The sequence below is a fragment of the Abramis brama genome, assembly GCF_963993115.1.
Source record: "Abramis brama genome assembly, chromosome: 2".
In the NCBI taxonomy this organism is placed as follows: domain Eukaryota; kingdom Metazoa; phylum Chordata; class Actinopteri; order Cypriniformes; family Leuciscidae; genus Abramis; species Abramis brama.
The window spans coordinates 65,492,935-65,508,046 of NC_139964.1; the positions used below are offsets into that span (position 1 = coordinate 65,492,935).

The window sequence follows — 15,112 nt, forward strand, 5'->3', positions numbered from 1 at the left end:
AGCCGAGAGCCGAGTGATTTTCTCTTTGTCTTTTGTTCATGACCCCAGTTATTGCAAGCTGTTGCGATATGCATATCGCAATAAATACATTTGCAATATTTTGATAATTTTGCAATATTGTGCAGTAGTTAGCAGTCAATAATCTCAAAAACTGCCTTATTTACTGCCCATTTACCACTAACACCGACCAACTGGGTGCGGTCATCAACCAACAATACGAATGGCTGACAAAAGCACAAGAAAGGAATAAAGAAATGGAGCAAGAATAATAGACACTAGAAGCATGGAGAAGAGGATGAACGGGACTGAGAGAGACCAACAGGCTCCCATGAAGTCTTCAGGGGCCGTCCACAATCACAAACACAGCAATAAAGGGGCCATTCTTTCCTGTCCCGGGCCGAAGTTACTGGTTACACACATTTAAACTCAATGAGTAATTGAGAAGCGGCTCCTCCGGGACCTTTAATCCCCCTCGGCTAGCAGTTTCATTACCCGCCGAAACCCTAATTCATGCCTTAACCACTGAACGTCTGCAGCTCTGTTAGTGTTAGCAAACCCTCACTAGAACAACGCAAACACAAACGGCACTGACAAACTCGTATAAACATCTGGATTTCCATTCCAACGAAAGCTATTAAAACCCACTTACAGAAACACAATGACAAATGCATGGCCATTATATTTAATCTTCCTTGTGCTATCTTTAGTGCAGCCGTTTTTAACAGCTCATCTTGGAAATGTGCAGGAATTATAAAGGGGAAAAAGCTTTGTTGTCGTTGTTGGGTAAAGCTTGTGTTTTAAGCATGCACTGATCTGGTTTATGGCTTTGAAACACACATGAACTGCACTGTTACTGGTTCAACAGGTTGTCCTTCTTTTGCAGGAAGGATCAACGTGACTTTCTCACACTTCGTTTTATGTTTTCTCGTGTCTCAGAACACATCATATTTCCCAAAGGAGATCGTACAAACATAAAGACAAGGGATCACGTTCCCATAACTGTGTTCAGATCAGATCAGCCGTACTAAGAGCTGTACAATCAGTGAAACACAATCTATTCTAGAGGATCAAGAAACAATACTACCAATTACAGTGAGATTTTCATATGTTTGCTAGGAGGTTGCAAAGGCATCTTTTGCATTAAGGATTGTTGCTAGGCAGTTTGGACGCCTGCCAGGACATTTTGGTGGTCGTCAGGGCGTTGCTATGCAGCTGCTATGGTGTTCTAAGTGGTTGCTAAGTTTTTGTGCCATTAAGCATATTGCTATGTAGTTGCTAGGGTGTTGCTATGTGGTCACAAAGGCATTCTGAGTGGTTTAAACATGTTGCTATGTAGTTTCTAGAGTATTCTGAGATATTGATATGATGTTGCCGAGGTATTTAGAATGGTTTAAGCATATTGCTATGTTGTTGCTAGGGTGTTCTGGGATGTTATGTGGTTGTTAAGGCATTCTGAGTGGTTTAAGCACACTGCTTTGTAGTTGATGTGTTCTGTGATGTTGCTAGGGTGTTGCTATGTGGTCACAAAGGCATTCTGAGTGGTTTAAACATGTTGATATGTAGTTGCTAGGGTGTTGCTATGTGGTCACAAAGGCATTCTGAGTGGTTTAAACATGTTGCTATGTAGTTTCTAGAGTATTCTGAGATATTGATATGAGGTTGCCGAGGTATTTAGAATGGTTTAAGCATATTGTTATGTTGTTGCTAGGGTGTTCTGGGATGTTATGTGGTTGCTAAGGCATTCTACGAGGTTTAAGCTCATTGCTATGTAGTTGCTAGGGTGTTCTGGGATGTTGCTAGGGTGTTGCCAGTGTGTTCTGGAATGTTATGTGGTTGCTAAGGCATTCTGAGTGGTTTAAGCCCATTGCTATGTAGTTGCTATGGCATTCTGAGTGGGTTTTAAGCATGTCCTGATGCAGTGCTATGATTTGCGACAGCTTGTTTTTCTATAATTGACCATTAGCAGTTTCTCAAGCAAAACTCTCACACTGAACGCTGATAAACAACAGGTGAAAGGGAAACCTCTGCAAAAAGGCCACAGACTGGAAACTTTTACTCTAAAGGAAGCACAAAGTAGGAAGCAAGCAAAGCACAGAAGGATCGTCACACATGCAGAGATAAACACGAAGAAACAGGAAGTACTTCTGAATCTGATTCTGGAGCAAATTAGGTCTCATTAAAACCCAAAGTGCAAACCAATACATTGCATTGCATGACTACAAACTCAACCTGACAGAGTCAACGATTAAGGAGAGGCCCACTTCAAACGACATGCCTGCTAAAAAAAAAAAAAAAAGAAGTTACCTTATTTAAACACGCTCATACAAAAATCTTTCTTTTTCTGTCCTATACAAACACACACACACCCTTCATAGAGAACAGAGACAGAAAAGTGAACTAGGAACAATCCGTGCAGCGAGGGCTCGTTCCCAGACTCACGCTCGCTGAACTAGTTAACCTGCCTTTCAACTTGTTTGCCTGAAAGTTCCCAGAGATGTGTTCAGCGAGGCGGACATGTGAAACAGAGGGTTCACTGAGACAGACTCAACATACACACATCTGAAGGCACGGATCCACACCGCTGGCCCAGACTTCACTAAACAATCAGTATGGCACTCATCATATCGGCTAAGCACAAACAACACTGAGAATTAGTGATGCTAAAGCTAAGGGTGCGTCTCAATCAGTAGGGTTGGGTATTGTTTGAATTTTAGATATTTCGATTCCAATTCTGCTTTTCATTTCTGATTCTTATCGATTCCCAGTTTCGATTCCAATATGGTAAAAAAAAAAAAAAAAAAAAAAGTCAAACGTTTAGATATCAAACATATTTATTATATCTGATTATATTATATCAGATATTATATCTGCTGAATACCATGAATACTCTGAATACCTATTTACAAACAAAACAAAAAATCAGCAGCCTAGAGAACATCCAAGTAATAAACTTACGGAAGAGGATTAGGGCCAAACAATAATAAAAATAATAAAACCATCTCGAGATTAAAGTCATTATAATGTGAAATTAAACTCGTTAAATTTCGAGAAAAAAAAGTCGAAATACAATCTTGAGAATAATCTCATTAAATATCGAGAATAAAGTCGTTGTTTCGAGAAAAAAGTCACTAAATTTCGAGAAAAAAGTCGAAATACAATCTTGAGAATAAACTCATTACAATTTGAGAATAAAGTCGTTGTGTTTCGAGAAAAAAAGTCGAAATGAAATGTAGAGAATAGCGCATTCGATCAGTGTTCATTGCATAGCCTACTGATAGAGGACATGGTAGAGTTGGATCACTTAGTCAAGCTATATTTTAGACTTTCTTTCAGTAACAAAGAAATACTATCAACTTTAGCTAATTATGACAGAATAATAATTAGCATACGCACTTTAAAGAGAATTTGCAAGCGGCTAGGTCTTTTTACAAGAAAAAATCAGTCCAATTTGCGCAATGTACTCGCTTTTGTCCAACATGAAATAACAACCAGTGGACAAATGCAATTCGTGGTTTCCCAGGATACCAAAAGACGCATTATTAAACTTGTTGATCCTCAAGGTGTGGAATTTCTAATTCTCACGATTATTTCGACTTTTTTCTCGAAACACAACGACTTTATTCTCGAAATGTAATGAGTTTATTCTCAAGATTGTATTTCGAATTTTTTTCTCAAAATTTAACGATTTTTTTTTTAAACACAACGACTTTATTCTCGATATTTAATGAGTTTATTCTCAAGATTGTATTTCGACTTTTTCTCGAAATTTAACGAGTTTTTTTTAAACACAACGACTTGATTCTCGATATTTAATGAGTTTATTCTCAAGATTGTATTTCGAATTTTTTTCTCGAAATTTAACGAGTTTTTTTTTAAACACAACGACTTTATTCTCGATATTTAATGAGTTTATTCTCAAGATTGTATTTCGACTTTTTTCTCGAAATTTAACGAGTTTTTTCTCGAAACACGACTTTATTCTCGATATTTAATGAGTTTATTCTCAAGATTGTATTTCGAATTTTTTCTCGAAATTTAACGATTTTTTTCTCGAAACACAACAACTTTATTCTCGATATTTAATGAGTTTATCCTCAAGATTGTATTTCGACTTTTTTTTCTCGAAATTTAACGAGTTTAATCTCGCATTATAATGACTTTAATCTTGAGATGTTTTTTTTATTTTTTATTATTGCTTGGCCCTAATCCTCTTCCGTATAAACTAGACTAACTAATCAAACATTATTAAAGACAAGTATACAGTCAGTAATACAATAGGAACAAATAAGCAAATTAGCAATAGCACAAATAAACAAAGTCCAGAAATTGAAGTCAAAATGAAAAATAATACTTCATAGTTCTTTTTTTTTTTTTTTTATAAAATAGATTAATAATCCTTATTAAAGTTACAAAAGTTATTCAGTCAAGATCAGTGAGTGATTTTCTTTTTCTCTTGATTAACATTAATGACACGGACAGCAGGAATATTAGGCTCCTGTCACTTTAAAAGCTAATGCACGGATCCAATACACTGTTACACACAAGTTTTCTTTCTAAACTGTTTATGTTCACTTTAGACCCGCTCCGTTTACAAGGATATTTTGGCATAATTTTGTGTGCATTTGTCCGTTCAAGCCCGAGACGACGTGAAAGAGAACTCAACTCAGAATTCGAGCACTAAATGAGAGGCAGCTCTTTATGTTCCCGGCACAGAATTGAGTTCTCGTTGTACAGTGAAGATGTTGTCATGTCACCATCAGTGTCCCAATGTGTAGTGAGCAAGGGTCCTTAACAGTGACCACGACATACTGACTCAGGGAGCTGATTGAGACGCACCCTAAGTACTTAATGCACACTACATTGTGTGTGTGTTGTTGAATGATTCCTCAAATGAGAAGAGGTGTGTTATTACTCAACTAAGTGGTTCTGTTTACTAACCATCTATTAACCCTGGAAACATGGTAAAAACCACTCAGAACATCTAAACTACCACAGTGTGCTAGTCAATGTGTTTACTTATCAAGATCACTGAAGATAACTAGAGTTTCCGCCAACATATCTACCACCATTTTTACATTTATTGTTACTATCTGGTACAAGTCACCACTCAAACATTAAATAATATTAAATATATTAATATAATAATTAACATGGTCAATTCTCTAAAAGGATTTCAAAATCTGTGCTGAGTTGTGTGCTTGCAGTCGGCGGATGTAGGTTAGTCGAGTAATCCTTGAGGTTCAGATGTTAGTAGGTTAAGCTGCATTGACTGTGTGTGTGTGTGTGTGTGTGTGTGTGTGTGTGTGTGTGTGTGTGTGTGTGTGTGTGTGTGTGTGTGTGTTAGCCACATCAAGAATTCATGTGACAGGGAAATCCCATAATGTCCAAATGACTACCTGCACAACCACTTAAAACACATCACTGCAGCTCTTATGAATATACAGTGAAAAAAAATATGCAAATAAGAAAACTGTAACTGATGTTTCACCTGGTTCTGGGATATATTAATGATAATTCCATGCATCAATAACCCCATGCGGTGTTGCATTAGATTAAAACAAAAAAGAACAGGCTGAAGGGAAAATATGTGACCTTTACAAAACTGTATTGTGGTAATATCATAGTGATGCAATCAAATAATACCAAGGTATTTGAGATAATACAAGTCCAAAACCCATGCCACAATTACAAAAGGATACTACTGTGTTGTGGACATGGACCAATGCATTCTTGTAAATTCCATTTAAATAATCTAGAGTGGCGATATTATCACTATACCATGGTACCGCCACAGCACTTTTTGAAAGATCAAACAAAACATGGTATTACCATAGTATTTTTGTAGTACAGTAGAGCACTATGGTAAAGCACTACAGTAAATCTTTGATGTGGAAACTTACGATACGACGCGTGGCAGCAACGGAGGCTCGTGAGATTTGATCGTGTAACCATGGAAACCGCTACAATATATCAGCGTGTCCAGCGATCGGAAGATTTATAGTAACACTTATTCGCTCGCTGCCGGTTTATTGCGAGCCAATAAAATAACACAGAATCTTACCTTTCCTGCTGAATTAATACTCCTTGTGACTGGATACACGCGTGACTATGTTGTTAAACGATATTCCGCGAAAATAACACGCAGAGCAGCGGCTGGAGTCGCGAAGAATCAGTTTATCGGCGGTTATTCGCGGGAAGCGCTGAAATCCACCGTCTTCCCGGACGCCATGACTAAACGACTGATCCCGAACTGAACTGATACAATAAAACACCGCCTCCAGCCTCCAACAGCCGCACTACAGCCTCAGTCACACAGCGCTGATAGGAACAGCGACACCTGGCGGACGATTCAAACTCACCCTGGTTACAATGTTGCCAAGTCCGCGGTTTTCCCGCGAATTTGGGCTTCTTTTACACTGTTGCCGCGGGTTTTATAAACAGTAGTCAGCATTTGAAGTGGATCAAAAAAGGTTCATTAAAGTTGTCCTAAGGAGACAAAAACCGGTATTGTTCAAAATTCATATAACTTTGATAAAAGGTTTTGATCCACTTCAAATGTTGACTAGGCTACTGCATAGTATTATCATCTGATACCATCACTGTACTGCCATAGTATTTTTTGTAAGGGATGGTTAATAATGGCTATGTAAGCAAAATGGTACCAAACCATCTAGCAGGGATCATTCTCAGAACGTCCTGGTAACGTTCTCTTAAAGCAAAGAACAAACGTTCTTCCAGAAACAGTAATATGTTTGTTCAAAAGTTATCCGGTCTTTAGTACTGCTAATGTTCTCAAAACGTTCACAGAACTTTTTTTCTTAAGGGTTAAGTTGAACGTTCTTCAGACGTTCTTTTTTTTTTTTAAATGTTACTTATTTCAGAACGTTCAGAGAACATTCAAAAGTAACGTTCACACGTTTTTAGAACATTTTAAAAATGGTAGGACATCAAAAGGAATTCAAATGAATCGTTCAGGAACATAAAATCCGATAATACAGTTTTATAAAGTACTGTGATGAGAAACAGCGCCACCAATCTGTGGAAGCAACACTTAGTCTAAAAATGTATTACTATTGATATTTTAGGCAACACTTTATTTTAGCGTCATTGTTACATGTAGTTACTATAATTATAAATTATGCTTAATTACATGCAACTAACCCTAAACCAAACCTACTCTTAACCCTATAGTAAGTACATGTTTTTACTTAATATTTCTCAGTACTTAAAGGTATAATTACACTAACAAACACACTAAAATAAACTGCAACCAGATTTTATGTAATACACTGGGATTGAAATAAGGGATTAGGATTTATTAAAAAAGGACCCAACATTTTATTTCCCTATAAATGCATAAAATCCCAAAAGTAGTGTTGGAATAATCTAACAGGATTCATCTTTTTTTTATCTCATTAATATTCCAGTTAGAATCCTGTGCACATTATAGGACTTTTACTTTATCAGATAAATGACGTGCAACTTTTTTTTATACTGGGTTTTGATCAAATAAACTCAATGTAATTTACTTTAATAGGCAGCACAAGTTTTTTATAGTGTTTATATGCACTTTTGAAAACTACATACACACTGATTTATGACTGATGTGACAATATAACTTATCTTTTCCTATTCACTCATAATCTACTTCTCTAGTTACTGCTGTAAAACCATAAAAGACCAACGTGAACCGCTTCTAGTTTCGGTTTTATGTAAACTCTTGTTAAAAACAAGCATTCAAGTGAGAAAACCTTCTGAACCAAACATCAACAGTAGATTAATGTAACGTTTTAATTCACATTTTAATTGAATTGAATGTAAATAATCACTGGATTCCTTGAAGAGCAAATGAAACACTGACGCAGAGTTCATCATGTCTTGCAGCTTTAATACTGAAAGTGTTGTAAAATGATGAACCAGGATAGATTGAATATCATAGAAATGCTCCATGGACATGTGACCACCAATAAGCCAATCGGCTTCAGACTTGTGCATTTCCTTCATATCAGAAGCCCTGAACCCAGAGTCCCGGTTTTCCCGTGTTGTTTATTTCATTGCATGGATTAAGAGAGCCAATGACAGACACTGTTAGCCATGTGACACAGACATCATCAGCAAAGGAGGAGCAAACGATGCCCATCTCTCCCAAACATCACTACCGGCCCATGGGACCGGCATCGAAGAGAACAAAACAAAAAGAAAACCTGAAAGAAAAACAAATAAGTCGACGACATCACCGCTAAATCATCGCTCTATTGCATTCGAGCTCAACCAACACGAGTCCACTTCAGACGGATCCGTCTCAGAGTCGGAGAAAACAGCTTCGGCTAGGATCGACAGACACACGAGTTGTGACAAAACAACTATAACTGATCTCGTAAGGGAGAAAAGCACAATTTCTACATCAGAAATTCTTAAAGAACTACGATGGATGACGGTTAGTTTCATTTCATACCCCTAATCCCCCCCGCATCTGCTCCAGATGAGGGTTTGTGAAGCCGTCGGCCCTTTTTGAGGCGACACACACACACACGCTCGCTGGAGCCTCGGCCCGGTTGTTGCTGAAGACTTTGAGATATTAGGTCCAGACGGCTCAGAGGCCCAACACAGACTCAAGTCACATGACCATTCATTGTTCGAAAAAGGGAAAGGGCCAAAAATCTAGATGTGGAATTCCAGGTGCAAAGTTTTTTTTTTTAATCCTCATTAGATGGGCTGTTTTACAGGGTTAAGGCTTCGCTCGCTCACTCAGGCCGAGTTCAGGAGGTCCTGGATGGCCTTCTGCTGCGTCTCGTTGAGTGCCGACACACACTGTGTCCAGAGGCCTCCGGAAACCTGAAAACATCGAGCACAGTCACGTACTTGACGCTTGAAATGTCATGCAAATTCTGCTTGGGACAAACTAGTTTGACTAGGATATGCATGCGTCTTTGCTCAGAAATTAAACCAATTACATACTGAAAAATGGATAAATATACATTTCACAATATTTAAGTCTAAATTTGAATGTTAACTCGTATTATTGATAGATTTGGAAGAACAAAGATAGTGTTATTTAAATGCATCAATACAGCGAATTAAAATGCATTGACATGACAAGGGTGAAAAATCAGATATCATTACATATATAAAAGCATAAATTGTATAAAACATTTTACAATAATATTTCCATACATAAATTTCAGTGTAAAGTGACATTTGTATTTTACAACATCGTTTAACTTTTTATAATTATATGCATCAATAAATAGCAATATTTAGCTACATTAATTTAAAGTTTGAAAACTAAGGCTACATGATATAAAGTAAATAAATCAGCCCTTTGATGTTCAATTTATCTTGATAAATTCACATTTTAAAAGTTTTTTTTTTTTAATCTGACAGGGACAATGCAAACAAACAGTGTCAAAGCAAGCTTGTCACTGAAGTGCTGCATAAAAAGTTTATAGCAAATGCTAATTTTCAACTCCTGTCCCTGGTTGGGCTTTTAGACGCAACAGAATTTACTATTTCAATTTAAAACAATATAAACATGATATATAAACAACTAATGTCCCTGGTTGGGCCTTTATACACACAATTTACCCGTGAAATTTACATACAACACTACCTCAAAATAAATAAAAAAAATTATATATATATATATATATATATATATATATATATATATAGTGTGGCTTTCCGATTACAGAAACCATCAGTTTCAGCAAAAAATACGAATTTTGCAACTCTGGATCAATCTGAGATTTTGTGCTAGTCTGTCTCTAATAAAGCATTTGTTCATATTAAATGACATGAAACTCACTTGTACTTGACGAATAACATTGGCCAGTCGTTTGCTGCAGTCGCCATCACCTTTAATCGATTCATTGGCAACGCCGTCAGCGATTATGGTGAAAATCTTGGGAAGGTTCGTATTATCAGGTCCGAGAACGATGGGATTGTTACTGCGGGAGGAAACCGACATTAAACTCAAACTGCAAACCGGCATCCAAAAACTCCCAGAGTTCACGTCAGGCAACAGACGCTCACCTTTCAATGAGGTCACAGAGATAGTTAAGCGTGTGGACCGCCTCCTCTTTATCCTCGTTGAGTGGCAGCCAGGACAGCCAATGAGGGAGGACTTCAGTGACGTTGACGCACTCTGGGCGGTACTTCATGACTTTGGCCACAGCGGAGATGCAGTTCTCTGTGGCGTTGACGTTCTCTTTAACTCTGGAGTCTGCGGACTGGATCACACCCACGAGCAGCGGGACGGCCTCTGAAACAATGACAACATGCTTTAATATGTGACCCTGGATCACGTCACCAGTCTCGAGTCGCACGGGTATATTTGTGGCAATAGCCAACAATACATTGCATGGGTCAACATTACCTATTTTTCTTTTATGCCAAAAATCATTAGGATATTAAGTAAAGATCATGTTCCACGAGGATATTTTGTAAATTTCCTACCGTAAATATATAAAACATTTATTTTTGTGAGTGAATGCAGCACAATCGTGAACATAAATGCACAACTTTAAAGGAGATTCTCAATGTTTTGATTTTTTTGCACCCTCAGATAAATAATTGTATCTCAGCCAAATATTGTCCTATCCTAACAAACCATACATCAATGGAAAGCTTATTTATTCAGCTTTCAAGTGATGTATGAATCTCAATTTAAAAAAATTGACCCATGTGACCGGTTTTGTGGTCCAGGGTCATATAAAAACACTGACGTAAGGCACTATGGAGGTCCAAAACACAGACAGAATCCTGTCACAACTGGAACTCACTGCAAAGAACTGTTCAAATTAAAGTGCAAAAGTCTACCATTAAATCTGGAGTCTGCATGTTTGTGTGTGAATGACTACTACACACACACACTGAAGCACGTGGTGTTTTCAGCATCTGCCGTCTCACTATACGAGAACATGAACTTTACCTGCATTTCACCATTCATTTCAGAACTATCAGATATATTACTATTGTAATATACTTAAATACTCAAATTAAAACTCAGAACTTTCTTCCATGTTTTAATTTGAACTAAATCTGCATCACTTTATTTGCCCAAACTTAAGTCCTTTTATTTCTTCATTCAATTACATTTTCAAAGATTAAAATTATTCATGTTTTATGCCTTTGTTTGATTACTACCGTTTGATAATTTTATTAAAATCATAAATCCAGTACAAGACAACAGAATTGCTGAAGATAATAGGGCCCTATTACTGAAAAATTAATGAAATTAAATTGATTAGACTAATCTGATTAAACCATTAAAATTGAATCGAGAAAAATTAAAACTGAAAACACAGAATTTGAGAAAAATAACTTCATAGGGCCTTAATTTGTTAAACTTGTAATAACGAAACATACAATTTGCTTAAAAACTTGTTAGTTTCTACTACAATTAAATTTTAGCCATTAAAATGGAATCCAGAAAAAAATTCAGGGGGGAAAAACTACTTCATAAAGCCCTAAAAGAGCAATTTGCTCAGTTTAAATTGTTATTGTATAAGTCTCATTATTTCAATTAAATAGATATGCTTCTTGACTAACTAAAAAGTTAATTTAATTTAATAAAGAGACACATTTAGAGCCCTATAACGTCAGTTTTGTGTTTTAAGCACAGCAGAGGTCACCCCACCTGTGAACGCAGGCCTGTAGTTCTCTCCTCCAAACTGAGCCATGACCCCGACACCGTACGCCGCCGCCTGCCTGACCTCCGGGCTCGTGTCACACAGCGACTGCATCATGGGCCGCAGGAAGCACTCGGCGTATTTAAAGGAAGACGGGCTGCAGTGTTCCACGATGTCATCGAATATGCACAGACCCCACTGTCTGTCGGCCCAGGGTCTGTGTGGACACTGTGAGGAACACAACATGAGGACGTTAATAACAAGCTAGCCAACGTTAGCTAACTACGGTCACAAGTTCAACGAGTTGGTGTTTCCTGAAACCATTGTTCCAACGAACATTCGCAAACAGTGTGTGTTTGGAGCGACAGATCTCGACCTGTGGTTAGAAAGAGTTTCTTGTTTGCATGACATGTGGACTCAAATCCTTATCTCAAGCCAAATAAGCAAGCTGACATTCAGTGCAATCCAAGGTCAAATTCAAGCACTTTCAAGGTCCATTTTAAAGCTTTTTCCAGCACCACCGTGAATTACATGCCAATACATAGTCAAAATTATTATTTAGTGTTTTTATCACAAGAGATAATGCTATAAACAGCCAAAATTGTGTTTGGTAATAGCAGAAGGATCAGATATTTAAGCAAATGTATCACTGTCCAAGTAGATAATGCCTATGAATAATACTTTTCATTATGTTAATGTCCAAATATTGCTTCCCAGATAACGTGATTTTCAGGATGTAAAACTGAAGTAATTTCAAGGGCTGAAAATATGAAGACACAGGATTTGAACAGAAATATTTTACAGGCCTTGGTTTTGGGACACATTCTTGATAGACAAGGTTCGAACAAAATCGGAGACAGTGCAACAACAACCTGTAATTCCATTTTAACCCAGAAGACTGACAGTGCACAGGACCTGCCTGATAAACAGCCTATATCAGGGAACGACAACTGGCGGCCCGTGGGCCAAAACTGGCCCGTCAGCAATATTTTCTGGCCCGCCGGATTATTTTGGAAGTCCTAAATGCTGCACAAAACTCTTCCACTACTTGAGAAAAGCCGTAGTCGCGCGGCGATTTCACCGCCGCATAGGCTACTGTGTGAAACGCACATAGGGAATCATGCGGCACGGGATTACATTTTAAAGTATAACTGTACGTTCAAACCGGACGCGCCTGCCGCGTCTAGTTATACGCTTGACCACTTTGTGTCCATTCACGCGTTAAAAGACCGTAGCGGTCAGAACTCTGGTGTACTTTGGACCGCCCGCTCCGGCAGTCAATAGCCCACTCCCGACATCTTTTGACAGCGTATCCGCACTTAATTCTGACCAGCTGTAGGCTACACCTAGCTCTGAGGAGCTGTTTGGTACTGAAACCATTGTCAGTCAACAACATTCTTTTTTTGCAAGAATTTTGAAATAGTTCGGCAGAAAATAGCTTACTTCATTTGTCAGTAGGGCAATATGATTTTCGTTTATGTTGCTTAGAAATTTGAGTGATAGGCTTTGTCCTATTTAATTTATGTTAGGCTATTTATATTTCATTTTTTTTTTTCTGTGGCATTTTTTTCTCTGCTGACAGTACAATGTTAAAATAGCCTATTGAACTATTGAGTGTATTGAGTGAACACCGAGTGTGTTTTAAGCGGTTGCTGAATAGAACCTTGTGGGAGCGGGACGGAAAAAAACAGTCCCGCGCAGACCTCCTTAAACCTTAGGTGTGTGTGTGTGTGTCCCGAATAAATAATAATAAAAAAAGGAATAAAGTTCAAAAGTCGGACTGTAAGCGAATGAAGCATGATTGCTTTTTATTAAAATGGCTGTAATCTGTTACCACAATAGTACTTGATCTGTTTAAAATGATTTCCTTGATATAACGTGTTAAATTAAAAAAAACAAAAAAACATCGTTATTCTTTTTTTTTTTTTTTTCATTTTAGTTCAGGAAATAAATGGAAAAACAAGTCATTTTTCATCTTTTTATTTTTGGTTTTAATTTGAAAAAAACAATTGAACGAATGATCCACGGACGGTGACGGACCATCATATTCCGCGATTATAGGCCTATATAAGAGTATTTAATTTGTATCCATAGGCCTACTCTGTGTAGCTGGCCCGCCATCTACTGGCAAAAAAAAATATTGGCCCGCGGCCAAAGTTACTTGCCAAGCCCTGGCCTATATTAATTGAATGAATTTTTTTTTCTATCACTTTATTGCCAAGACATATGCAATATTTACACTGCTCTATTCCACATACCTGCAAACTCCTCACACTAAAAAAGGTGACAGTGTCGCGGGGGGGGATTTTTATAATTATTATTATAATTTTTTTTATACATGCCATGGGATTAATCAATGCATGCTGATGAATGATGTATAATAATAATAATTAATCTGCATACCCTAGATTTGCACTGATGTAACAAGACTGACAGTGACACAATAAGACCTCATGTTAGCAAAATGTTTTAATCTTTTAACTCTTAAAAAAAAAACTATTAAAAAACATGCATGTTCTTTAATGTTTGATTATAATTTTACTGTCTTCACATAGGGATGGGATTTGATAAAATTTTATCAATAATAATGCCACTGACGATTCTGATTATCGATCCAATTCTTTAACGATTCTCTTATCAATTCTTGATAGCACTGTGTGGAAAAATGTTTAAAATGCTTTTTTTTTTAAAAGTGGTTTTATTTATTTTAAAGTTTAAGCTTGAGTTAGCAAACTGTACTTTATTTAATTTATGTCATAAATAGAACCTTATTGTAAAGTGTTACTGATTAGTTATACACCGATTCAGACGTCTCCTGAGTTCACTGCTGGAAAGATCAGTTGTTTTAACCATTCATTAAAATGAATCGGTTCAAAGGAGTCATTAGTTCGCGAATTGGACGTGTCATGCGCGTTGTGTGAATATCCCAGCAGTTAGGACATGGACATCCAAGATTTGTGTCAACATAGAAAACATTTCATCACTGTATAGTTTTATTTCGTTTAATTAAAGTGTTGTTTTATGTCAGCTGAATGTCCGGAACGCTTTTCAGAGAAGATAAGGCAACTTATTTAGCACAATTCACACCCAGCAGTAATTCAGGAAAAAAAAAAAAAAATCTCAGAATGCTCCACACGAAACTTTGGTCTTCCGACCTTTTACCACCGTGTCGATTTATTTTGATTAATATGTGCGAGGGAGAGAGAGCAACACAGCACCTAGTTTGGAGACGGTGAAGTCGTTTACACAGAGAGTGCGCGCGCGCGACCGGCTCTCTCACTCTCTCTCTCTGGTCGTTATTTTAGTTAAAACATGCGCCCTGTCACAAACACAGCCGTTCATCTACATTACTCACCGATCAAATAAGACTTTGGCGGCTTTGGCGGGCGCTAAAACAAGTTCAATGCAGAAAAAATTCATGCGTGAGTTTCCATTAGACTCGCACGGTAGCCAGGCAAATGGCGAGCTCAGCTGTTGTTGAC

The 15,112-nt window shown here is 37.4% G+C and overlaps 2 protein-coding genes across 5 annotated transcripts in view; both read right to left on the reverse strand.

Annotated features, from left to right (window-relative positions):
* The window catches only part of farp1 (FERM, RhoGEF (ARHGEF) and pleckstrin domain protein 1 (chondrocyte-derived)), an 83,972-nt gene extending 77,702 nt beyond the window's left edge, over positions 1 to 6,270 (reverse strand). For 2 of the 4 annotated variants that reach the window (XM_084101874.1, XM_084101872.1), the window contains exon 1: positions 6,062 to 6,270. The gene's annotated coding sequence lies outside the window, so the exon portion shown is untranslated. The remainder of the gene's footprint in view (positions 1 to 6,061) is intronic. The other 2 variants (XM_084101875.1, XM_084101873.1) reach the window with 1 other exon arrangement.
* Positions 6,271 to 7,871: 1,601 nt separating this feature from the next.
* The window catches only part of kpnb3 (karyopherin (importin) beta 3), a 28,458-nt gene continuing 21,217 nt past the window's right edge, over positions 7,872 to 15,112 (reverse strand). The window contains exons 23-26 of the mRNA XM_084101857.1: positions 11,639 to 11,858; positions 10,033 to 10,261; positions 9,806 to 9,947; positions 7,872 to 8,835 (exon numbers count right to left, since the gene is read on the reverse strand). Coding sequence (XP_083957983.1) covers positions 8,749 to 8,835; positions 9,806 to 9,947; positions 10,033 to 10,261; positions 11,639 to 11,858 — 678 coding nt within the window. The 3' untranslated portion in view covers positions 7,872 to 8,748. The remainder of the gene's footprint in view (positions 8,836 to 9,805; positions 9,948 to 10,032; positions 10,262 to 11,638; positions 11,859 to 15,112) is intronic.